Source organism: Dermacentor andersoni, chromosome 8 (assembly GCF_023375885.2).
Source record: "Dermacentor andersoni chromosome 8, qqDerAnde1_hic_scaffold, whole genome shotgun sequence".
Taxonomy (NCBI): Eukaryota; Metazoa; Arthropoda; class Arachnida; order Ixodida; family Ixodidae; genus Dermacentor; species Dermacentor andersoni.
Genome location: NC_092821.1, coordinates 34205775 through 34230925, shown reverse-complemented (window position 1 = coordinate 34230925; position 25151 = coordinate 34205775). Strand labels below are relative to the sequence as shown.

Here is a 25151-nt window from a genome sequence, read left to right as displayed (position 1 = left end):
ACCAGCGATCTGCTCGTGTTCGCTGCTTCGCGTTAACCTGCGACCGGTTGTGGCACGAGCGACAACGTACAGTGAAATGTAGTGCCTGTGCGCTTGGAGACCACTGCCGTTTTTCGTGCATTTGGAAAACAGTGACCGCGAACTACTACTTCAGCGGAATACAACAGCTTGTCCCCTTTGCATTCTTCTTATGGTGACTGCCACAGCTCTGCTAAGCACGCGCGGGCGTCTCACCATCGTCTAACAGCAGTCAAAGCGGAAATTCCCGTAGCGCAACTCGAGGAAGCGGAAACGCCGGAACTGGAAATACCGGAACCGGAAATACCGGAACCGGAAATACCGGAACCGGATTTGGTGTGAAGAGAAAAGGCGGCGCACAACAAAGGTTGTCGCTACTTAAGAAAGCGGCGGTGGCGCGTGGATGCAGGGGCTTTACTATTCCGTGGAGCTCACCTTCTGAAATCACGGGTTCGCGTCACTAAAATATTTCTATATCGGCTATTAGTGAGCCGATTAGAAAAATTTCTGCGGCAGAACGCTCCCTAGAGGGCACGTAACAACTTCCAGCGTGTAACCAAAATTTGCTGTGGGGTCTGGTGAGGGGCTTTTTAAGAGACAGAAAGGCAGTGGTGCGCATTAGAGAGGCTGCGAACGGGGGCAGCTGACATGTGAGTTTATGTTATGAGAAAAGAAGGATGAAGCCGGGCGTGACATACGTGATGCGCAGAGCAGATAAGCGATCTTCTATAGGGTTACGTTCCAAGAGGAGGGAAGCGCACTCGAGGACGGCAAATGTAACTGTTATAAGGCGGTGGGATGAAATCGGGAAACTTGCAGGAGTATATGACGGGGTTCAGCTTGGTCGCCGATTACAGATCGATAGGCGAGGCCTTCGTTCCGCAGTGTATATAAAATATGACGACGACGATGATGATGGAAAGCACGACAGAGAGGGTGACTCACCGCTGAAACAAACTGAATCGACAGTTCTATAGCGTGGTGCCACTGCCGAGTGGATGAAACTCGCAAAAGCTGCCATATACATCAGTAGGGGGGGAAGGGGGAGAGAAGCGAGGACAAGGTAGCCGGCTTGCTAATGGAAGCGTCAACCCATTCATGTCGACAACACCCTGCTGAACTTCCAATCAATCATCGCTTCGAGAGAAAAAAGAGACGAACAAAAAATAGTTCGTGCATGTATACACAAGAAGTGCCTGCGCCTGCAGGCACGGCAAGTATAGAGTGGTATAAGCTCTCAAACACGAACGGAGGCCATCTTGGTAGCTTTCGCTCGCGTTGTTTGTGTCGACTTCCTGCCGTGCGGGTGATATACCGGATGATTAGTTCACTCGATTTTAACGATTTTTTGTATTATATTATTTTTTTTCAGCCGTGCATCGTGCTGTGTTCTCAGCGTCTCCCGTTGCGAAAGGGCCTCGGCGGTGTCGTCCCAGCAACAACCTCCTCTCCCATTCTCTCAGCTTTCCTTCGATAGACGGGACTTCATTGCACTCTCATTCTTTTTTTTTTACTATTCCATTTTAATTTCCTGATTTAGTGTTTCTTTCTTTGTTCTTCTTCTTTCTTTCCACTGAGAACTTGCACTAGCAAGGCCAGACGTATATGACCGGTCAGCCCGTAGCAATGTCTTTCTCTACTACAAGGTTGCTGTGGTTGTTGTTTTCTTCTCATGTTCTTACTTCTCATATTGCCCGATCGACTGAGAACAGCGTGCGTGGAGACAGCTCGCTCGAGGAGATGCCCCGAAAGGCGTGCCCACACAGCGCTGGGAGGCTATGCTAAGAATTATTTACGCGACCTGTAGGTGACAACAAGTATCTGCGCAGTCAAGACTCCGAAAGAAAAGCGCTCATCGACCACAGATAGTGTCAATAAATCTATCTGCTGCCAGACAGCCCCGTGAACGTGTGTGCGCCCGTCCTCTGTGATTCTGCGCGATTTCTTTCTCTGGGGTTGTTCTTAGTCGATCATGAAACACAAACTCGCCCAGGCTGCCTTTACATACATACACATTGGTGTAGCCAGGGGGGAGGTGGTTGGGGAGTCGAACTCCCCGAAAATTTTCTGACGAAACCCCCCCACCCTTTCCCACGGAACAGAAAGTTTCAGGGGGCGGGCACTGAGTCCGGAGGCGTCGCAAGTTACGTACTCGTGACGCCTGGGGCATAAAGGATCTTCCACATGCGCCGCCAAAGTTTGTGAGTGGTGGCGCTGGCTAACACTCCCAGGGTTAGTTCTAGTAGTAAAAACATAAATACCCAAGAAAGTGGTAGCTCAATTGGTTAGAGCATCGCACGCGTATTGCGAAGACGTGGGATCGTACCCACCTGCGACAAGTCTTTTCGCCTACTTTCATTTCCATTAATTTATCATTTCTTTGATTAGAAAGAACAATAATTTCCCCTATGTTGTCCATGGTGTCATTGTTTGTTGGCTTATGATATGACTGTATATATATATATATATATATATATATATATATATATATATATATATATATATATATATGTATATATATATTGTGTGTGTGTCGGCACACACACACAGTGGTCGGCAGAAGCCCCCTCCCCGAAATATATTTCTGGCGATGCCATTGTACATACATACATACATACATACATACATACATACATACATACATACATACATACATACATACATACATACATACATACATACATACATACATACATACATACATACATACATACATACATACATACATACATAAACCCGCGTTGAATGATCCGTGAGTGGGAGGTGTGCGTGCTTCTTTCGGCTGAACCCCTGTTTCGTTCGCGCTCTAGAATTTCGTGCAGACGTGACATTTCGTAGCGGAAGCAAGTTAACACATGCTCTGAACGCATTGCTGTCTGTTTCGTACACAGAATGTAAAGTACGGGCCAGCATGTCACGTTCCGTATACGCAAAGTCTACAGTTCTTCTCTGGTGTCGCGTCGCCGCACACAACACGTATGCTTCTCATTTATTCCGAACCAAGCAGGGCGGTAAAATAATCGTGAAGACCCCCGAGTTATACACCCGTTGCGGGAACTCGCGGTCACGAAATTCAGCCTGATTGGGCTTCTTTCATACCGGCTCGGTTCTAAATGACCGAGCTGACGGAATTGCAGAACATGTGTGCCAACATAGAGAAGCATATACCATTTTGCTGTGTAGCAACGAGTTTAGTAACAGATTACGAAAAGTCTCAGTGAGAATATCATCTGCGGCATGATTCGGTGAAGAGCCCAAGAGGTAAACTTCGTATGCTTCGTAACCATGGGCTGAAATTCAGTGTATATGTGAGGATACCGCGAAGCGTGGAAACCTTGTTTCACCACTGTCGCCTTGGTGTGGCCTTACACAAAGGACTTTCTCTTAAAGGTCATCGTGCAAGCGACAGACAGACAGACAGGCAGGCAGGCAGACAGACAGACAGAATGATAGATAGATAGATAGATAGATAGATAGATAGATAGATAGATAGATAGATAGATAGATAGATAGATAGATAGATAGATAGATAGATAGATAGATAGATAGATAGATAGACAGACAGACAGACAGACAGACAGACAGACAGACAGACAGACAGACAAACAGATAGATAGATAGATAGATAGATAGATAGATAGATAGATAGATAGATAGATAGATAGATAGATAGATAGATAGATAGATAGATAGATAGATAGATAGATAGATAGATAGATAGATAGATAGATAGATAGATAGATAGATAGATAGATAGATAGATAGATAGATAGATAGATAGATAGATAGATGACATCTAAACATCAGTCAACATTTGCGGGGAAGGAAAGAGAGAGGCGAAAGGATGACAGGGGCAAAATAGGCGAACGATCGACCCATCGGTATGGCCAGAAAATTCACGTACACCTTCTCTTACCTACGTAGCATTCGGTTCACGCACACACGCTGTGTGAGTGTGCTTCTCGGGGACGAGGTTTGATCGGTTGCGTTCTCGAACCTCCACAATTTGCCCGTAGGCCACCGCCTCGATATTCTACGGAAGTGATTGAAAGAGAGGCAAAAAAAAAAGAAGGGTATCACCGTATCACCATCTGCTGTTGGCATAACTACCGTCACTAAGCCGCACAGCGGCCTGTGAGTAACGGCTTAGTGCAGGTCTTCGGATTAACTTTGATCACGCGGGGTTCTTTAACGCGCAATCAAACGCTTTAAGTGAGCTTTCTTTCTTCTTTTTTATTTTATTCCACCCCCATCGGAATGCGGCCGCCGCTGCCGGGATTCGAACCGAAGATCTCGTGCCCAGCATCAGAAGGCGATAGCCACTGAGCCCCGGTGACGTGTGATAATAAAATAAGAAATAAACGGAAAATGAAAGGAGACGAAACGATAACTCATTATTTATACACTTCAATTAAAAAAAACACGGTTAATTTTTGTTGCGCTTTCCGTGGCTCTGATTGCTTCTTGTGATGTGACTAACAAGCAAAGAAACAAACAAACAAACAAACCGGGCACCTCGTTTTCATGTTCTAGTTGTGTACACTGTATAAGCATAATCTAACGCGTGAAACGATCGAGCCATTCAAAGCCACAATCGTTCAAGACGTCTCGATTCCAAACGAGACGCTGCAGTATGCACCACTCTTAGGACAACGCAAAACGTCCGATTCACGGCGCTGCAGTCGTGAAGCCGCGTATATAAGCTTCACGTTTTTACACGTGAAAGCAATGTTGAGAATTTACCACAGCGGCGTTACTTGCACGTCAGGTTCGAAATATCTCCTTCTTTCTCTCTTTTCTTTTCTGTCTTTCTTTCTCCTGCGCGTTTAATTCGCGGTCGTCCAGGCGGGTTCGTCGCCGATAAAACGTTTTCTGTGTTCCCGCAGCTGAACCTCGATTGCTTTACGCCATCCTGGCTGGGCACTTCACCGCATTGCCTTTGACCCACGCCTGCGCTGGAGTGTCGATTCCACAGTAGACGTGTATTATTTAGCTTCGTCGCCGCGACAGCGCGTTTTCGCTCCATTTGGTTCGTTCTGCTTTTCGGAACACGGGGTACCAATCCAATAAACATCTGGCCTTTCTATCTCAAGTTTCCTTCTTTTCTTTATTTCTTGCTGTCAAACCTGCCATCGTGGGTCCCGCGCACAACGTTATATTAGTCAGCTGCGTATAATAGGCCGTGTGCGGAAATCGACGAAGTGACAATGGCGCCATTCACCCCCACCCCCTCCCTCCCCTCTGGGCGCGATATCGATTACGCTGCCAGGTTCGCCTTTCATGCCTGAAGTTTTCTGATACGGCCTACTTTGGCGCGTTGCTACTTCGTTCACGTGACCTTACCGCAGGTGTTTCGATCATTCGCTTTCGGAGAAACACTTCGATTCTTTCCGATACTTAATGTTTATGCCCCAATATCACGGGCAGCTCGAGGGTATTGTGGACCTTATAAATAATTAAAAACATAATAAGCGGAAGACTATGGTAGCGTAAGATTAAGGTAGACTAAGGCTGTAGAATCTGTACAGGAGTACCTAGGCCAATTAATTGGTGACAGGAAATCAGGATTTTATGAGAAGGGAATCTACAGAATGAAAAGAAAAAGACAGAAATTCGCATGTGTATGTCAATCCGAGCAACTGGTATACATCAAAGAACGCGAAGTTGTGTAAGTGTCGCGTTCTCACACGCTTCGGAAGTATTGGGGGTATGTTATGCCACTGCACGAAATCTGCCCAAGGCTTTGCAAACGCTCCACTGTATACGGTGGCATTTCTTTGCTGTAACCGAGTTTATAGTTAGGCTCGGAACTATCTTGCGCTTTGGTACTTTGATTATTTGCTACAAACGGGAAGCGCGAATAGAGTATTACAAGAGGGTCAGGCATAATATTAAAGTCGCAAGACACAGGACGTCGTAAAACTGAATTGCTGGCGGCCAATATAATGCGCTCTTTAGTGTTGCAGCTTGACGGATTGTGGCGGCCATTATTTTTACGAATAAAGGCAAAAACGTAATAAGGTTGCTTCTTAAAAAATTGAAGATTGTTCGCATCATTTTCATGCGCGCGTAATAATTAAAGAAAAAAAATCACCATAATTCCTAATGCGAAATTTGAGCGCAACTCTACGCGTGTTTTCATTTCGCGATATATTGGCTGGCGCGGACAATCTATCTCGTGCGGCACGTTGCAAACGGAGCGAAGTGTGGCGCGACTGTCTCGCTAATCGGGAGATCGCGAGAGGAAGCGCGTCGGTGACGCGTGGGCGCGATTCACAGCAGCCGCCGCAGACAGACCTCCGCTCATGCAGCGCTTTGTTTCCGTACAGACGACACGTGCTACTCTTGCTGGCGCCATCGCGTAGCCATCGTCACCGCAAAGTCCCTCGTGCGCAGCACAACGCTTTTATTGTCACGCTTTCGCCGTACCCTCTTCCTCCGCTTTCCTCCTCGTGCTCTCTTCGCTCTCGCCGCTTGTCTCATCCCCCCACTGGGCTCCGCGTTCGCTCTCATCTTTCGCTGTGCCCGTTCGCTCGGTTGCGAGGTAGGTCGCCGGCGCCGACATTCGCCGCAGGAACGGGCGCCCAAGTACCATGCATGAATGCACAGAAACATAAACAGCGCTTTGCGATTCGTTCACGTATAGCAGGAATATTTTGCGCGTTAATTGTTCAATAAAGTGGCATTGCAGGGCAGTATATTATCCCTTCACGGCAGTCAGTGCGTTTAATTGCCAAACAATTGGCCTAAATCACCCACAGAGAAGTACCGCGGACGGTCCATACACACTAAGGTGGCGACGGTACTGCCACCTATAGCCTAATCTCGCGGCCAATGTGAACTGCACTTAAAAGTAGGAACGTATTCTGGGACGATCACTTTCGGCGATACTATCACCTCGGCCATCACGCGCGCGCTGAGTGGCTAGTTGAATGCTCCGGATGAGCTGATTGGTTGGTCGAGCACTACGTCACGCGAAGGTGATATTATCACTGAAGTGATCGTCTGAGAACTTGACTTCGATGGTCATACGTTAACGTTGCTATGCTTGTATGCTTTAGGATAAAACCTCTATCGTCGCTCTGCCCGTCTACGCGGTTTCAATCTAGGAAATGCTGTAGAGTTCGTTGCAACTGTGAATTTTGCAAGGGGTGACGAAGAGCGTCGTCAGTAGCCCGCAACTTTTAAACAAGCACATTGTGGAAGATGAAAGATTCTAAAATTTACCTTCTTTTACCTTCTTGTTCAAATTCACAGCCAGTGACGTTACAAAGCACGTAACGCGTATGGATGCGTGCGAATGTGGTTCAAACGCACCATATAAGATGGCCGCGTTTTCCGTGCCAGCTGATGCAGTCCGAATGACCGCGTTATAATTTTGATTTCGGCTATGCTGAGAGGGCGTTGTCACGTGACGTGGCAAGGAGGGAGTGGTGCGGCGCGGCGAGGACCGGCGGCGTCAGCCTCAGTTGAAGTTTCGCCGGAGCATGCGTCATATATAATGTCTCTGTATATGCTCCCTGCGGGAGCATATACAGCACCACGGAGGAAGGAAACTCAGGAGAGGCCATGACGTCAGTCTTTCTGAAGCTAAAGTGAAGCCGGAAGTTGGCGTTGCTCATAGCGTTGCTCCGCCTATCGGGCCAGCTCTCCTCTCTTGTTTACATTTCTCGCGAAACCACGCCGCGCTGCGCGCAAACATGGTGCTCGGACGCGCGCGCTCCGCCACAATACTAAACAATCGTTAGCATGTTAGCATGATTCCGCCAAAGAGGGCAATATTTCCCACGGATATTCCTTCGTCCGTTGCCATTGCCGTGGCGCGGTACATTGCGTACAGCGTTGCATGCGCGTTCATTTCACGAACTTTAGTTCCTCGTGTCCCACCTGGCCACAGCAACATCCGGGAGAGCACGGTCCAGCTAACGCAGCGCAACAAAACACGGAGACCAACGCGAACCTGGCCCGCACAGCGCCTTTGCCACAGTACGAAACCTACGGAGCAACACGTGTGAGCGCAGAGAACCAAAACAAAGCCGCCATTGTGGACCGAAAGGCGTGGCTGCCACGGCAAAGAAATAAAAAAGCAGGAAAAATGAGGGGAACCTACTACGTCATTTCCTCCACACTTTTCTCCTAGCGCGCGGAGGGGGTAGGGCCTCTCTTCAGTTTCCTTCCTCCATGATACACAGGGACAATAGTGCGTCATCGCGCCATCTGCTTCCTGGATATGTCTCTCCCACTTGTCCTTCCCTTTTCATTGACATAATTTATGTGAGCAGAGACAGCGCCAGTGGACATTACGTAATATGCGTACGCAGGTGCCACTGTGAAGGCGTTTTGGTTGTTTTTTGAAAGCAGGTGTTGGCGAAACAGTTTGGAAACGATAGTTTTCGTAAAGCTTTTTATTCAGCCGAAAAGTGCAAACGGAGAAAAATTTGACCGTCATAGATTTCAGGACACGCTACTCTATTTTAAGACCCAAAACAACTAATCAAAGCGCCCTGCTTCATAGGATGGACCCTGCTCTGCGGCAACTGCTTCCAAGTCTTCAAGCGCTTTGTGTTTCAGCTTTGTAGAGCAGCCGCCCTTGTCTGCTGGAGCAGACAAAAAAGGAGACGGCAGCCAGAATTGTGCCTTTCATTTTTAGTTTCTTTTTTTAACTTTGCGGTCTGCAGTACTCTCGGTGGAAGGTCTCCCATGATAGAAACGCGCCAAAAACTAACTTCCTATCATTGTTGATACAGTGTTCACTGTCTGCGGCGAGCGTGTGCATCGCCGTCTTAAGAAGAGAATTCATTTTCTTCTTTTCTACGGCGCAGATTAGAACCAAACTTGGTGATGAGCTTCTTTATACGTCTAGAAATACAATATAAATAATGTAATAGAATAGTTTTTTTTCCTGGTTAAAATCGCGATTTTAGCTCCGTCATCGTCATCATCAGCCTGGTTACGCCCACTGCAGGGCAAAGGCCTCTCCCACACTTCTCCAACTACCCCGGTCATGTACTAATTGTGGCCATGTTGTCCCTGCAAACTTCTTAATCTCATCCGCCCACCTCACTTTCGGCCGCCCCCTGCTACGCTTCCCTTCCCTTGGAATCCAGTCCGTAACCCTTAATGACCATCGGTTATCTTCCCTCCTCATTGCATGTCCTGCCCATGCCCCATTTCTTTTTCTTGATTTCAACTAAGATATCGTGAACTCGCGTTTGTTCCCTCACCCAATCTGTTCTTATCCTGAGGCTTACGAAAGGGTTCTACTTAAATTCAGGACGACGCAACGAGCTATGGAAAGACGAATGATAGGCGTGACGTTAAGGGATAAGAAAAGAGCAGATTAGCTCCGTATCCCCCCTTAATCCCAGGCAGCGCAAGGACTTACGAGGTTGCCAAGCGGACGTGGAATTGGAGATATTTGAACATCCTCAGGTCGTCCTAGAAATGTCCTCAACTGATCCTACCTGGATCCATTTGTCCGTACAAATCACATACATGTGACCGCGTTCTTTGGGCACGGCGCCAGCGCCTTCTCTGCAATCATTTAGGTACGCGTTTACAGGACGCGACCACATCCGTTTGCGTTAGACTTGAATATCATTACATACCGGTGCTATGCCATGGAATTGTTTGTGTAAATGTCACTGCTGAACTACTTGTCATATATATGTGTCATGTACACATCGCAATGCAGTGTATAACGTACTCCATTGCCTTAGCAAAATAGTGCGACATGACCAGGAAAATGCGTATATTACTAGCATCAGTAATATATGTTTTGCAGAAAAATCGAGCAACATTTTCGAAAATACATTTTGCGTTCGCGCTGTAACACAGTTTAGTCTGGTTTTTATTATTATTCACGGACAAGTCTTGACTGACCACGCCTAGACAGGATTATAATAGGAGATCTGGTCACTTCTGGGTTACGTGTGTGTTGGGCCCTTCGTTTTCAGGTGGAATCCTCTAATTATAAATGTTTTCCATGCCGAACAAAATTTATGAAAATGGGGTTACTGAATGCGACTTCTATACCCGACTTTCGCCCTTCTGTAAAGGAGAATAATTAATGAAGGTGTTACGTAGCTAATGAGTGCTGCCTACGTTTCGTAATCAGGTGGTGAAGGTGTTAGTATGATTGTTATAGATGTATGAATACGGTATATGCCGCGTTTTCGCTTAACACTAAAGCGAAAACTGGTATATATATAACAGTATAGCTTCAGCACGTGCCGGCCTTCACTTGCCCTTTTTTTTTTTTTTAATAGCCGCGTTAAATGAATACCACGTCGCATAATGTAAACGGCGGTTATGCGCTAGGAAGCAAACTATCGCAGCGCACATGTTACTGTGCATTGCGAGTGGTAGCTGTGACGTTGAGGTGTGATGCTTGCCTATAACTATACTTTAGGCTTAAAGTAGTGTGACTGATTCGTCTAGTTGGTGTCCCAGTAGTTTTTTGCTGCAACAGAGTGTATACGCGTCCCAATAAAACAGGACGACATGCAGCAGGCAAGGACGAAAAGTCCGACAGGTCTATAAGATGCATGGACATAGAAATGCTCACAGTGCATATATGTTAGTCAACGAGCGTTTGCAATATAGTTATAAGGAAAAGCATCACATCTCCTGCGAAACACACCCTCGTGCACCAGCTTTCGTAGGTTTTTTTTTCTGCCTTATAGAAAAAGCGCAGAGAACAATGCAAAGAAGGAATCAACAAACCCGCGTGTCTGTTTGTTGTTTTTGTTAATGTGGTTTCTTTACAATATACCAATAATGCGTGACAACGAGCATTTGGGGAGGTGAGTCGGTCTCATAATTTGCCAGCAGCTCTCTTCGCCATATGTTACATGTTCGCGTGTGTCATTCCGCTTGTTTAAAGAAGGCTAATTATGTAAAAAGAAAAACCGTTGTTCGTGTTAATTGTTTTTTAAAGGTTAACCAGGGAAAATCCCTAAATTTGGACAACCGGGAAACAAAACCGTGATTTCGCCCCGGGTTTCTCTTTTTAGAAATAGCACCCGATTCTTACGTCCCCATTAGTCATCTCATAAGAAGCCAACAAACACTGACACCAAGGACAACATAGGGGAAATTACTTGTGCTTAATAAATGAAATAAGGAAACGATGAATTAATGGATGAAAGTGGACCTGCGGCATGTTGTTTTTTCATCCACTTTAATTGCCATTAATTCATCGTTTCCTTATTTCATTTATTAAGCACAAGTAATTTCCCCTATGTTGTCCTTGGTGTCAGTGTTTGTTGGCTTCTTATGAGATTCGATCCTTCTGCATATGGTATTTCTGTTATCCTTGCCAAGAAACCTCATATATATATATATATATATATATATATATATATATATATATATATGTGTGTGTGTGTGTGTGTGTGTGTGTGTGTGTGTGTGTGTGTGTGTGTGTGTGTGTGTGTGTGTGTTGTTACAAAGAGCCACTGCAATTGAAACGCGTGAAGCGAGAGTGGAGAAAAAGGAGGGCGACGTTGTTGCTCCTACGACTTCCACGGTCCTTGTGCCTCGGTGATCATTAAAACACCCCCTGAAACCCCTCTCCAGAGCCCGTAACAGATTGGCGGAGGTGACGGGGTGGCCGGCAAGGCGTGCGTGGTGGCCGTGGCGTATAGAGAACGGGCGGTCGAAAAGCTGCGAAGACGTGTGCAGGGGATCTGGCTCGTAACAAGGGAGGTGTAGCTGCAAAAGTGCGAGCCGTATAGCACACCGGAAGAGGTCGAGACTCGTGCGACAGCTCGGAATAGCCAGGCCTCTCAGAAGGCATTGAATGGATAGTATGTCGCTCCTTCGGTGGGGACGGTATAGCAGTGGCGTAGCTAGGTCGTCTGGCACCCGGGGCCCATAGGTCTTCTGTGAACCCCCCTCCTACCGGGGGGAGGCGAGGAAGGCGAGGATATCGACAATTTCCGGGTGTCTTCAGACGCATATGACACCCCCCCCCCCCCTCTGGCCCCTTGCAACCGGGTGCCACGCCCCCCCCCCCCCCCTTTGCTACGCCACTGGACGGTATCCATGCCGACGTTCGTCGAGAGAAACGCGACGAGCGAAAACGGCGCCCGTAATTGGAGGGTGGTCGATGTGAGTACCCAGATCGTGGTGTTCCTCGGTATTCATCGACGACGTCTGCTGCGTTAATTGCCATGGCTGCCACATGGGGCCGAAGCGGCCGGCGTTCGCGTGCGTTCTGTTTCTCATGCATAGCCGTCCTGAAAGCCACCGGGGCAATATGAGAGACTCGCTCACGTCGTAGTAATTCTTCCCTTACAGTCTGCCGTATTGTCGACGAGAGGCCAGTATAGGCGTGTCATATCACATGTACGCCGCACATATCCAATAATCTCGTATGATCATATGGGAACAAGAAGAAAGAAGGTTAACCGAGGGGCCCGATTTTTTATTAATCATGTAACGAGAAGCCAACAAACAAGGACACCAAAGAAAACATAGGGGAAATTACTTATACTTACTAATTGAATAAAAAAAATGATAAATTAATGGCAAATGAACGTGGATGAAAAAACAACTTGCCGCAGGTGGCGAATGACCCACGTCTTCGCATTACGCGTGGGATGCTCTTCTTTTTCCTTTCTTTTTTTTTTTTTCAAAAGTTTTTTTCGAATACACGAGCATTTCGGAGAAATATTAAATTTCAGTTTATCATAAGCTAAATTGGCGGTATAAATGTGTCCAAAATTGATTTATGTGGTGATCGCGTGTTTTTACGCTATTTGTATTTACTTGCGTTGTGTATTTTGCAGCGCAAGTGCTTGTGTTCTGCGTTTTCGGCCATTCGAAATATTTGACTTTATATATGCCTATGTGCACTGAACTCACGCACAAAACTTTGCGATTCGTTAAATGTTGGACTGTGTTGTTTTTATACATATAGTGTTCTACTGAGTGTCGTATTTTGTGACATTATTCTCCGTTTTTGTGCATATTTGCTTCCTTTGCTAAGTGACAAGGAGTATAGCCAGTGCCGTCATAAAGGCGCCAACCTCTCCTATTAATGATTTCAATAAAAAATAATAATAAAAAAAAGCTTCGTTACCATCCGTGGCAAGATGCGAAGGTTCACGTCACATGTTGCAGTCTCGCATTCGCGCCAGTCACGTGCAGTTAATTTGAGGTACTCACAAGTTAAGTTTCAAGTTATACGATAGGCTTCACAATAATTTTATGCACAGTGCGTGTCCACTGATCCGGACGGTTATAATTGCCTTTCGCATTTTCGGACAAAGACTTATCGATCGCGATTGCGAGCGGTTCCGACGGGAAAAAAAATGACTCTTACTCCAAGTTCCCGAATGCAGGTTTCGCATTAAGTCTCGGCCGTGGACAAAGAGCAACGTTGTGGCGTGGAAAGAGAGAAGAAAAAAAAAAAGAAAATAATGCGCGCACGCAGGTCAGCCGAACGATTATTTCTCGATCAAGCGAGTTCACCTTTACGCGGCCAGCTGTCATTACTTTCCCGATTCATTTCTCTTACTCGATATTTTTTTTTTTTCGAGCGTTAACCTCCCGAAGCGACTCGGGGGCTATGAGAGTGTATTGGAGGGCCGCGCATGAGTTTCGGCCACCATGAATGGGGCGACCCCTTTGACGTGCACCTATCAATCTAGACGCATGAACGCGTGTTCGCATTTCGCGCTCGTCGAAATGCGGCCGCCGGCAGCCTGCGGGCGAAAGGAAGAAGGAAAGTAATGGAATGAACACGTACGTTTACGGGGCTCACATATACGAAACGCGCATCTTACCGCTCCTGACTCGTCGTATAAGGGAAACTGCTTGAAAATCCGTCGTCTCACCCCCCCCCCCCCCCAAAAAAAAAAAAAATATGCGAAGAATTATGCGCCCCTTTCTATTTTTGTTTCTTTTTCTTTTTCTTCTTTCACCGCCGTCGGAGAGCTCGAGACGTGATTCGTTTAATTAATTCATATCGTGCTTCACACCCACCCGCATCTGCGAAAAAGGCTCGGTGCAATGCTGTCATATCGAATCGTTTCTCACATCGGCTTCCTCCTTTCCGAAAAGAAAGAAAGAAAAAAAAAAGAGCGAACGACAACCTAAAACCACGGTGTCTCGTCTCAGACGACGACTATATCACTTGTATACCGTCAGGATTGAAGGTATTAAAACAAATATGTGTTTTTACACGCGAATAAACTCAAGGTAGCGGAGATGAATGATGAAAGTATATAGAGAGATGTAGCATTACGATTATCGAGCAACCATTATTTCACGCCCTTCGTGCCGATCTTACACCGAAAGGTTGGCGCATTGTCGCCGCACAGCAGAAGACGCGTCATCAATCTCCTATAGTTCCTCATTATACTGTATTGATTGCGGGCATGGTAAATGTCGATACCGCGCGATACTTGCAAACAATGGAACGGGTCGCCGTGCGTATGCAGAGGGCGGTGTCCACACTTTCGTCGCGAGAACGTGCCCCATATTGGGGTGAGATAAATCGTACAATGCGTTCGCACCGCCTAGTATGAAAGCGGGGTTGCCTCACTGCAATTGACGATAAGTAAATATAACAACGATCAGTGGAAGAAGCCATTCAATGTAATTATTTACGTGCTAATCGCCATAAATATCACCTTCTGCAGCGGATAAGCTTGATAATTAATGAATATGTTAACAAAGAAACATATTCACTTGCTGTCAAGAAGCGGGCGTGCGAATCGGGAAGCAAATGCAATATTATGCGTTTACCAACCATAGTATATCAGGAGCGTACGTACGCATCACGATATGACTATTCAGTTGGAGCTACATTAAGAAACATACGTCGCACCTAAATATGATTATTTGTACGTTTATTATGCACGAAGCCTCGGGTCACTGTTACGCGCGTCTGCAACCAAAATATGCGTGTATAGTTGACATGATAACAACGTTGCAAAAACCATGCGCGCCAACAGTCACATAAATTTCTGTAAAAATTGGTTTGGTGCAAAAAAATTTTTTTGCGTAAATATTTAGTTGTGGTTGAAGCATTCATAACCTCACAAGCACCTGCAGTTAAACTCTCAGATCTGTTCTTGTCTGCTGAATTAAATTCGAGCGTGCCTGACAGAGGCATTTGCATTCTTTTAGCCCGCATATTTTAATGCGACGAAAGTACGCGTTGCCGCTGTCAACCTAATCTAATCAAATTCAGCTTCGACCGACTTCAAGTTCTCGAAAATGAGCGCAGTTATTATATCTGACAGCGCCTAAATGCAAACACAAGGCTGCCCGAGAATTGTAGGTTGGGCTTACCTGCACAGCGCTGGGGTAATGCGTGCGGCTTACTCCGTCTGGTTTCTCGAAAGCGCCGTTCTCGGTTTCACTCGTGACCCGAACGCAATGAGGAAACTTTGCACACTCTAGGTGGGCAGCTTGTGACTGGTTGTTCTTTTCGGCACTGGAAGTGTGTTTTGGAAAACAAAGAACCACGCACACACACCGCTGACAACATCCTCCGAAACGAGTTTTGTGGTGAAGAGTACCCGAAGGCGACAACGAAAGGCAGACTGTGTCGCCATCTGGTTTACGGAAGCGCGGCACTCAAAGGTAAATAAATAGGTTAGTTCAATGAATGCATTGATACGCTTCGGAATTATCTCCGTATTAACGTCCGCGTAGTCTTACGAGTGTTGTTTGATAGTATTGTGAAACGTATACAGTGTATTTACTGAAAGAACGCATGAAGTATTCTTTTATTTGTGGCTCTGTAGACTCATTTTATTTCCTTATGGTATATCTATTTGGTTCGTTCTAGTGGAAAGTAATAACAGTTGCGAGCAAAGTAAGTTTGTGACCTGCCGGCTGACATAATTTTTTTTTTCATTCAGTGCTGAACGATGTCGATGCTGGCGACGCGCCACGGCGGTTTGTCGAAGCTTCGTCGGCGTCTCTCGTAAGGGTTTCTGGGAATGTCAACAAGCCTGTGCGTGCGTGCGTGAGTCATTGCGTGAGCACGTTTTTTGTTGTCAGCGCCGTATATTTGTCATTTTTCCGCCTCGACGCTCTGGTGATCGACCTTGCTCTGTGCCGTGACCGAACGAGCCATATGGAGGTGCCGCTGAGACCACGTTGACTGACTGCGCCCGGCGAGGCATCGTGACCGCGTCCGTGTCGACCCCTCTCAACGAAAAAAAAAAAGAGCGTAAGCGACCCATTAGCATCACACCGTCTATTTAAAAATGTCCGCCGCAGCGTGCTGTTCACGCGCGCTTTGTTGTCGCAAATGAGCTTGCTCGCTTTGTCGTCACGTGCGCAGCAACCTCATTTGACGAAGCCGCGCAGTCTTATCGGAAGGGATAGCTGGGCGGAGCATTCCTCGCGCGTAGTGTCTTATCGGCGAGTATCGCCAAGCTAGGGTGCCAGGCTGCTTTGCACACTACGCAGCGTTTCGTTTTACGTGCGCTACCCGCAGCCGATAAATGTGCTCGGCCGCGAATTCGGCCCATAGCACGAAGTTAAATACTAGACCGTCTTCTGTGCCGCTGTCACTTGTGTGTTGTAAATTTCTGCAACCTGCGACTTTTGCTGGAACATTTGCTCGAATGTTGGTTGTTGCGTGTTAGTAGGGTGCATCACCGCCTCAGGGGCAGTTCCGATCCGGTGCTCGACCATCCGGGCTAGCGGAACATGCGTGTAGAACAGACTGTCTACTCTTATGTACTACCTCCGATGTCGAAAGCTTAAAATATAGCCCGAGGAAACGAGTTTTCATGGTACGCAGCGGTTAAATCGCTGCCTTTGCGTGCTCCGTAGTAGGTCGGGGTTGGTCGTCGCATATTGCGCTCGTATAACTGCTGGCTTCACGTACTACCACCGTGATAGCGAGATCTCCGAGCGAGAAAAAAGAAAAACTCTTCTGTTCGCAGCGTCCGCCGTGTTGAATACACCAAACACACGGCGTCGGCGGGGTCGATAGCTCCCACGGTCCGCCGTTCCGCTACGGTGCTACGCTACGCACCTGTAGCGCGTAACCGCGAGACCCGGATGTCCGCATGATCTCGGCACTATTCTTGACGCCAGCTGCATAACTCACCGGCCGCCAACGCTCCATTCGGGGCGCGCGCAGTTTGCGTGCCTGCTTCGTTTGTTTGCGTGCTCGTTTCTTTTTGTTGTTTGAAATCGCGTGCATCGACCGCCGAGGTGTGGCTCGGTGGCTTTGCACGGGCGTGTAGCAAGAGATTTGCCGCGCGCTCTTTTGAGCGATGCCAGTGATTGCGGCGTGAAAAAGTGGTGGGGTGGAGCTTGCAAGCGCTCGCTTGTCGGCTGCGATTGGCGCGTAGCTGCTTGTTTTCTCGCGTCTGTCTTGCGCAAAGGCGCTCGGCTCGGGAGCGCGAGTAATAATCGGTGCACAGCTGCACAAGGCTGTCTCTGCACAGCTGTCTTGGGCGCGCACTCGAAACTAAATGTGCGGGGCTTTTGCGTGTAGTCCCGCTTGCCGTTGTGTATTCTTTTCAGCGTCACGGAGTCGTTCTGATAACTAGTCTGTGTGCCTGCACTGTTGTATACACTCACAAATTTAGCCAAGAGCATTCTACAGGTTTACAAGAAACGCTGTGTAAGCCAAGTAGATGTTACTGTTGCACATGCCTTGTGCGTCCTTACGGGCATTACGCGCCCTGAGAGTATGTCAACAAAAATTCACTAATAAACTTTTTTAATTGCGAACTTTAGCACACATGTTGTGCAGTTAGGGAGCCAGTATGTGCTTAAAGATGTGGGAGGGAATGCCGAACACAGCACTTCGAACAAACGCTTACGCAAAAGGCAGTGCCAGCACATAGGCCTTTGTTTTTCCACAAAGCTTTCGATGCACACTGGTGTGCAAAATTGCGTGCAATACTTATGTCGCATATTTTGGGGGCGTATATATTAAAACTGGGGATAGCCAAAGCATTTCTGTTGAATGTGAATGTGCATTCCTTGAGCACTCATTGGCTTCAATTCCACAATCGCATGGCATCGAGATCTAAGGCTAACAATGTAAATCATGAATCATAGTACGTGTTTCATAAGTGCAAAGCTTTTGCAAATAATATTTGCCAAAGAGCATAAACCGTCTTTAAAAGCATCATTTGTGTAGCTCGTAAGGTGTGCTTAGTGTGATTGGTGTAACGTTAGAAGCAAGAGCGTGTTGCTGGGCTAGTTGGTTTGTACTTGCAGGATTTGAAAAGTGCACACACGCCATGTCGCAAGACGAAAGAAGACAGACGCACGGCCAAGCACCTGTCCCATATCCATTTTCTTTCGCACTATCTCAAGCTGAGCGCTTCTTGAAACTTGCAATTGAGAGAGAGAAAAACATCATACAGATAGGAAAACAAAATGTGGCCTGAATCCAAACAAACACCTAAAAAGTGTATTCATTATAAGAAAATTTTTGCTTGCACAAACGTGGCAAGTGTTGGCATTAAGCCAACACTTGTGACAGTGGCTCAGTGTGCTAGAAAATGGGATTTTTAACATTTCTCTCTTACATTTTACATTGTGAACATATTTTTTCACATGCCGAGAGCTGGCAGTGTTATACTTTACGTAATGAAAATTAAGAGTAGTAGTCTGTGCCGGCAATGATGCACAGGAAAATGTCACACTTTCGGCAATAAATCAGCATGCTCGAGTCGCATCGAGTTTTCAGCCACTCTGTGGAGAGTCCACAGGCATTGGCCAGTGAGTGCTGTCATCAAATCTTCTGGAGTTCGTCGGCATTGGCCTTGAGGTGTGCATGCCTCAGTGATGAATGGATGGACAGATATTAAGAGTTTCCCAATTGAAATGGTGTGGTGGCAGATGCCACCAAGATCATCACCTTTACTTTTCTTCTGCGCCTAGTTTCAGTCTTTAACATCCCCGGTTTGTGCTAACAACTCATTAATCCAGAAATAAATTTATTGCCCTAAATTATATTCTTTATGTTCCTTACTCTTGCACCAGCAGTAATCTTTATTTTTTACCGTTCTCCACCACAGATTAGGTAAGCTTTCCTTTACTGACCCTAAAATCCCAGTGCCTAGCATAGGATTTCTACACCCTCATTGATCTCTGGATGGATACTGCAATATGCTAACAAAATACATGGTTTACACATTATTTCCACGTGCTATGCGTGGTACTATTGTCATCATCGGCAAATTTCCTCCTATAACACCTTCAGTGCTGTGATTGCTACTCTAGTTGTTCCAAACTGCCCCAAAAGGAAACCTTGCTGCATCCTGCTGCATTTTCCTTAATGTGCGTTAAAGCAGCGGCAAAATTTGTTTTCTGCTACTTTCTAAAACTACCGTATAGACTCGTGTAAGGGCCGCATGCATGTAAGGGCTGCACTCCGAACTTGGCAGCCCAAAATTTGGAAAAAAGCATTTCCAGCGGAGAAGCAATCGTTGAGCAATGCTGCTCGCGTGCATCGGTGAATTTTGGCGCGCTGCGTAGTTCTGCATGTCGCTACTAGGTGGCGAGAGCTGCGCGTCGACCTCTGATGCAGTGGTCTCAACATTCTCAAGCACATTACAGTTAAACATTGCAGTAGGAGGGAGCTTAGGACTTGCCCTTTAGTACCATATAATTTTTTTTATTGCGATAAACATTGCACTGAAAATTAATTAAGGATATGAAAAGTCCCTTATGTGCTTTCCCATACAATGTCAAAGGCGCCACTCTTGGCGTAATGTTTAGGTCTAAAATTCTTGCTGCTGGCGATAAGGTGCTGGCAGTTCATTCAGAAAGCATGAAAAAAAATGTGCACCCTGCACCTCAGAGAAGTTGAAATGGATGAAAATGCAGTTTGCGCCTTCGGTGTTCGTATGCACGCACCACCACTGACGAGGATAAGAGAGATACATGGAGTTTGACAAATCGTGTAATGTGCAGAGCAGATAATGAACCCTTTGCATAACTGTAAAGCTAGCTTTTCAGCCAGGCAGTGTGCCCAGTTAATGGCGGCATGGTCATTTCTGCAAACAGCGTATACAAGCGTGGTTTGGTTGTGTCGTGACCTGAAAAATGCAGACGTGGCTCTTATGATGAAACCATGCGCATTAAATGAGACCCAGCATGGGTAGCTAGCACTCCATTTGTAAGATTACCGGTGCTACCATTAGCTGGGCTAATGCCAAGTGCAGGGAAGCGCAGTTGTAAAGTGGGGAAAAAAAGGTCTATTGGTGTTCCATCAGAGAAACGGAATGTGTGCTAAGGCTGGCTAAAGGAAGAGAAAAACATTCAACGATGGTGGATGATTGCCTGTTGCAATGAAATTAGGAAGTTAGCAGGCATAAGATAAGAGTCAGTTGATGTGGAACAAGCGTAACTATTACTGGGAGAAGCGTTTGACCTGTAGTGGACTGGACTTAGGTAGGTTGATGACGATATAGGCCAGGCACCTGGGAAGAATCACCGTAGCACCATACAAGACCTGAAACTAAGTCTTATGTGGCTGCCATGTAAGTAATTTATGCACATCCTACTGGAAGTCCCGATGACTGCCTTCTGTACTTTCATAAGTGTCGAAGGAGTCTCGTAGCACATTGAATAAATTTATTTTTAATAGTATTGGTCACAGGTGGTGCTTTGTTACATCAGGTTACATCAGGTAGCGTTTATGTTGTGGCAAAATTTGTTATACGAATGGTGTGTTATTAGTACTAAGCGACACGTTTTAAAAAGTACCTAATGAAAAAAACATTGCTGGAACTTTTTTCTTTCTGTCTTTTGTATTTAACCATGACATGGAATGCAACACAAAGGCCTTTGTCATTTGTTTTGTCCTTAAGCTGCAAATTCTGCTTTGGCTTTTTCGTGGTGCGATTTCGTGTGCGCAAGGCTGTTCTGACAATCACATTGGCATGGACTCATTGTAGGCAGCTGCTGTTCCATCAGTGGCAACAGCGGTGCACGTCGTCTCCCACCAGTCGCCGTGTCGTCAGTTCCCTGTGGTGGTGCACGTGGCGGCACCCAGTGGTGATGGAGCATGGGGGGATGCCTCAGTCTTGACGATGAGGAGAGGAAGGCGCGCCTGCGCAGTGCCCAGATCGACCGGCAGATCGCCGAGCTTGCACGCCAGGAGTGCAATGTCATCAAGATCCTGCTGCTCGGTGGGTGCACGGTCCTCCTTTCCTCTTCCTTTCCTCCTCGGTATTCACCATGGTGGCTTAGTGGCTATAGCTGCTAAGCGACCACTAAACGAAATGTGGCTGCCGTGGCCAGGATTTGATCCCATGACCTCGTGCTTAGCGGCACGAGGTCGTGGGATCAAATCCTGGCCATGGCAACCGCATTTCATTGCGGACAAAATTAAAGAACTCCCTTGTGCCATGCATTGGGTGCACATTGAAAAACCTCAGCCAGTCAAAATTAAACCGGAGTCCCCCACTACGTTATGTCTCATAATCAGATTGTGGTTTTGGCACGTAAAAACCAAATATAATGCTTTCTTTTCCTGCTCGAGATAGATTGTTCTGTAAATGGCTGCGTGAGGTATACATGACACTTCCGGCTCATGCGCCAGCTCTCTTATGCTCATACTTCATACAGCGGAGGAAGTGCATGCAACCACATATGAGTGCTACGTTCCTTGAAGGGACAGTAAAGGCAAATACTAAGTCGACGTGGACTGTTTAAATACCATTCCAGAAACCTTGCAGCGCTTGTTTCGCGCCAAGAAAAGACTTAGTTTACAAAAAAGTTGCATCTGAAAGGTCCGAATACCTTTTTTGAAATTCAAATCTCCCACCACCCAACCGGGGGAGTGGTGACGTTGCATACGCCATCACCACCCTTTGCTGCCGTTGGTGAGTAAAACGGCACCCAACAGACGGTGGTACTGAGCCAAGACAGAGCGGTGGATTCGTCGCTGCAGCTGCTTTGTGGTCAAGTGGCCTAGACCATTCGGGCATCCCGCAACAATACATGGAAGTTGAATTCTCTGCTACTTGCAGTTTGTGCGAGTTTCGCGAGCCAGCAAAACCAGCACAGCACTATGCGATAACGAAACTACTAAAACACGAAAGCGTGGGCGGTGCGGAATCGAGCGAAAACGAAACCTTTCGACCACCCGTCTCATTGTCAAGGGTAATTTCACTGTGTTCCTTTTGTAAACGTGACATAGAACTGGACAAGTAGGATTTTATTTCGTCTTATGATACAATACAAGGATGTGTTGTTTTGCAACGAGTGGTTGAGTACTAGTGACAGAATTTAACTGAGGAGTGCTTTCGTCATTGGGCAAGTACTTGAATATCCCAGGGGAGTGTCTAATCACGTCCTGCATTTACCTCAATTTCTCGATTATGAAGGCTCTGTTCGGGATAATATTGACGCCTTATTGTTTCTCGAGCACTGATCTATCACTTTAGTTGGACTTAATATTTGCCTTTAGTGTCCCTTAAGGTGTTTAATTCATAATCGATCGGAAGTATATGTCATGTGCAGCATTGCTATATAAAAACACTATTCAGCATTCACAGGAACAGGACGATGTACAGTCGAGTGCACCTATAACAATACCAGTTTTAAATATATTTTGGATATAACATGAGCAGCCAATGCACCGTCAACTTTGTATGTGCTCTATGGTAAAATAAACCACTGACTACAGTGCTTCCATGCCGTGTTATTCATTGTAACACTGAAATCTGGCTCCTAGGTGTGTCCACCGAAAGGAAAATTAATGCAAGATCCTCGGGAGGGAGGGTTGAAGGGAGGGTTACACAAGCCCGTTTGTCACACTTGCCTTTGTGCCATGCATCCTGCTCATCACACCTTTGTTGCATCGCATCAGTGGCCTCGTGCAGCCCTCTCCCATTTCCCTTCTGCCTTCTTGCCGATGTCGGAGGGGCGGAAGGGAGATGGAAGAGAGGCTACAAAGGCATGTCGTGTCGGGTGTGCTGCACGAAGGTAGGTGTGGCGAAATGGCTCTCATTTTTCTTTTCTTTATTTTCCTGGATTTCGCATTCCTTTTCTCTTCGTTGCAGACACCTACTAGTACCCAGGTTCAATTGTCGTAGTCAATAAAGCAGCATGGGAACATTGTAGTTAGCAGTTTACTTTACCCTAGACCACGCGCAAAAGTTCAGCGTGGGGCAGCTGCTTATTGTTACATTCGAATGTTGTTAAATACAGTAATGTATAAGTGGGTTTGACTTTGTTTCTTTCTGTCTCAATGAAATGTTTGAATGTTTGTCCCCTCTGCTTACTTTCTTTTGACCCTGTTATAACAATTGTCAGTTGTAACAGTGGGATTTTCTTGGCACTTGAACATTATTGTAAGTGGGTTCAACTGTAACGACGAAACCGGGTGCATGTTTTGTTTTACCCTAATAATGACAGATGGCACCACTGTTCCATTTCAGCAAAATCACCTGCTCAACTTTTTTTTCTTTTCTCCTTTCTTTCTCTCTCTCTTTTGCATTGCATGGCTGCAGATAACAAGTATTTCCAGTTCATAGGCATGTAGTAAGCTAGGCAAGCATATAGCGCAGTGTTGAAACTCCATGCACCTCGAAGTGCTGTGTCTGTGCAAAATTTGAATGCAAGTGACTTGGAAGAGTTGTGTTCACCCAATATATATTCAGCGCATGTGCATCTGTTACTTTGCTACGGCACAATGAATGTTGATAATGTGCACAATGTCAAAGAAAATGTGAGAAAGCCCACAAGATGGCAAGCATGGAATGCAAATGGTGAATTGTGACCAGACAGCTTGGCATGGGAAAAACAAAAGACAGAAATCGGTGCAAAAAGACTAAAGTGGTGTCACTGAGCCTAGTTGGTTAAATTTTCGCCCCTAAAAGAAATGCATGGCCACACTATCTGGAAAACTGGTGTGCCGCGACTTCTGGTGAGCAGCAGTGTTTTCCTGGTGTGGTGTGGAGCACTGTGCAACTAAGAGTTGATCGTACATAACTGCAGGTTAGGTTGCAGCTCGTTGAGGGATGTCTCCGTAGTTTGTGCTCAATAGGGATCAATCATGAAAGCGGTTATATACAGAAAAACCTAGCTTGCATCTCACTTTGTACACTAAATCTCGTTGTCAGTGCCTTTACATGCTCAGCTAGCCGTCATAGTACCATATTTAAATGACCTCTTTGTTGTCATCCATTGATCTTTGCGTGAGATCACACTTATCGATTAGCCCTTAAAGGGCAGTTTATGTTTTTCTATTGCAGATTTCTAAATTCAGAATAACTTGTTTCCAGAAAAATTCAGCAAATGATTTTTTTTTCTTAAGTAACGTTAGAATGACAAAAAAGATTTCGTACCGTCTATGTGGTTTATTCTTTAATACACGAATGTTCAATAATAAGTATTTAAGTACATAGTAAGATTCCTGTGTCTAGTTTGTATCTCCAAAATAGCTGAAACAACCAGCATATGCAGCCATAGTAAAAGTCATGTGTGCATGTGAGCACGCACATATAAGTTTGTCTGAAAGAGCAAGCAAATTACAAATACGATGCAGTAGTTGCTTGTCGGATCACTAAATTGGATACAATCTGATCTCCCATGTCAAGAGAAAAGAAAGACATGCATGGCATTGTCGTCAATCTCTGAACACTTGCCCGTCAGCAGAGGAATTGCAAGCCTGTGAGAGAACTATACTGGCAAGCATCTCATGGAAATGACAGGAAATGTGATACAAATCAGTTTTTGCTGCCCCCATAACCAGAAACTGTGTGCAGGTGTGAGCATGCAGCAGCAAGCAAAGGTGAAGCATGCAGCCAGTGTGGTGGTGGCCACCAGTTTGCAAAGTGATGACTGTTTCTCACAGGATCCAAGTGGCAAATGAACATAAATATATTTTTTTGCTGGTGCTTCGTTGCAAAAGGCACATCTTTCCGACATGCAGTCCTCGTGATATGTGTATTTATTTATTATTTATTTATTATTTATTTATTATTTATTTACAATTACTGCAACCTCAATATGAAGTTTGAGCAGTGTGGATTTACATTTGCTAGGGCTTTGGAAATTGGCAAACAAAAAATTTAAAAAAATGAAAGAAAACACGTATGCCTTGTTTGCAGCTTGTTTTCAGTGCCATACATGTGGGGTGGTGACCCCGAAAGGGTTAATATGTAATGGCCCACACA

General features: G+C 46.0%; 2 protein-coding genes across 2 annotated transcripts in view; one reads left to right on the top strand and one right to left on the bottom strand.

The window, feature by feature from the left end:
• LOC140219787 (uncharacterized) overlaps positions 1 to 15522 on the bottom strand; it is a 103774-nt gene extending 88252 nt beyond the window's left edge. The window contains exon 1 of the mRNA XM_072289634.1: positions 15325 to 15522. The gene's annotated coding sequence lies outside the window, so the exon portion shown is untranslated. The remainder of the gene's footprint in view (positions 1 to 15324) is intronic.
• Positions 15523 to 15774: 252 nt separating this feature from the next.
• LOC140219786 (guanine nucleotide-binding protein G(o) subunit alpha-like) overlaps positions 15775 to 25151 on the top strand; it is a 29428-nt gene continuing 20051 nt past the window's right edge. Inside the window, exons 1-2 of the mRNA XM_072289633.1 lie at positions 15775 to 16213; positions 20922 to 21155. Of these exons, the coding sequence (XP_072145734.1) occupies positions 21032 to 21155 (124 nt within the window). The 5' untranslated portion in view covers positions 15775 to 16213; positions 20922 to 21031. The remainder of the gene's footprint in view (positions 16214 to 20921; positions 21156 to 25151) is intronic.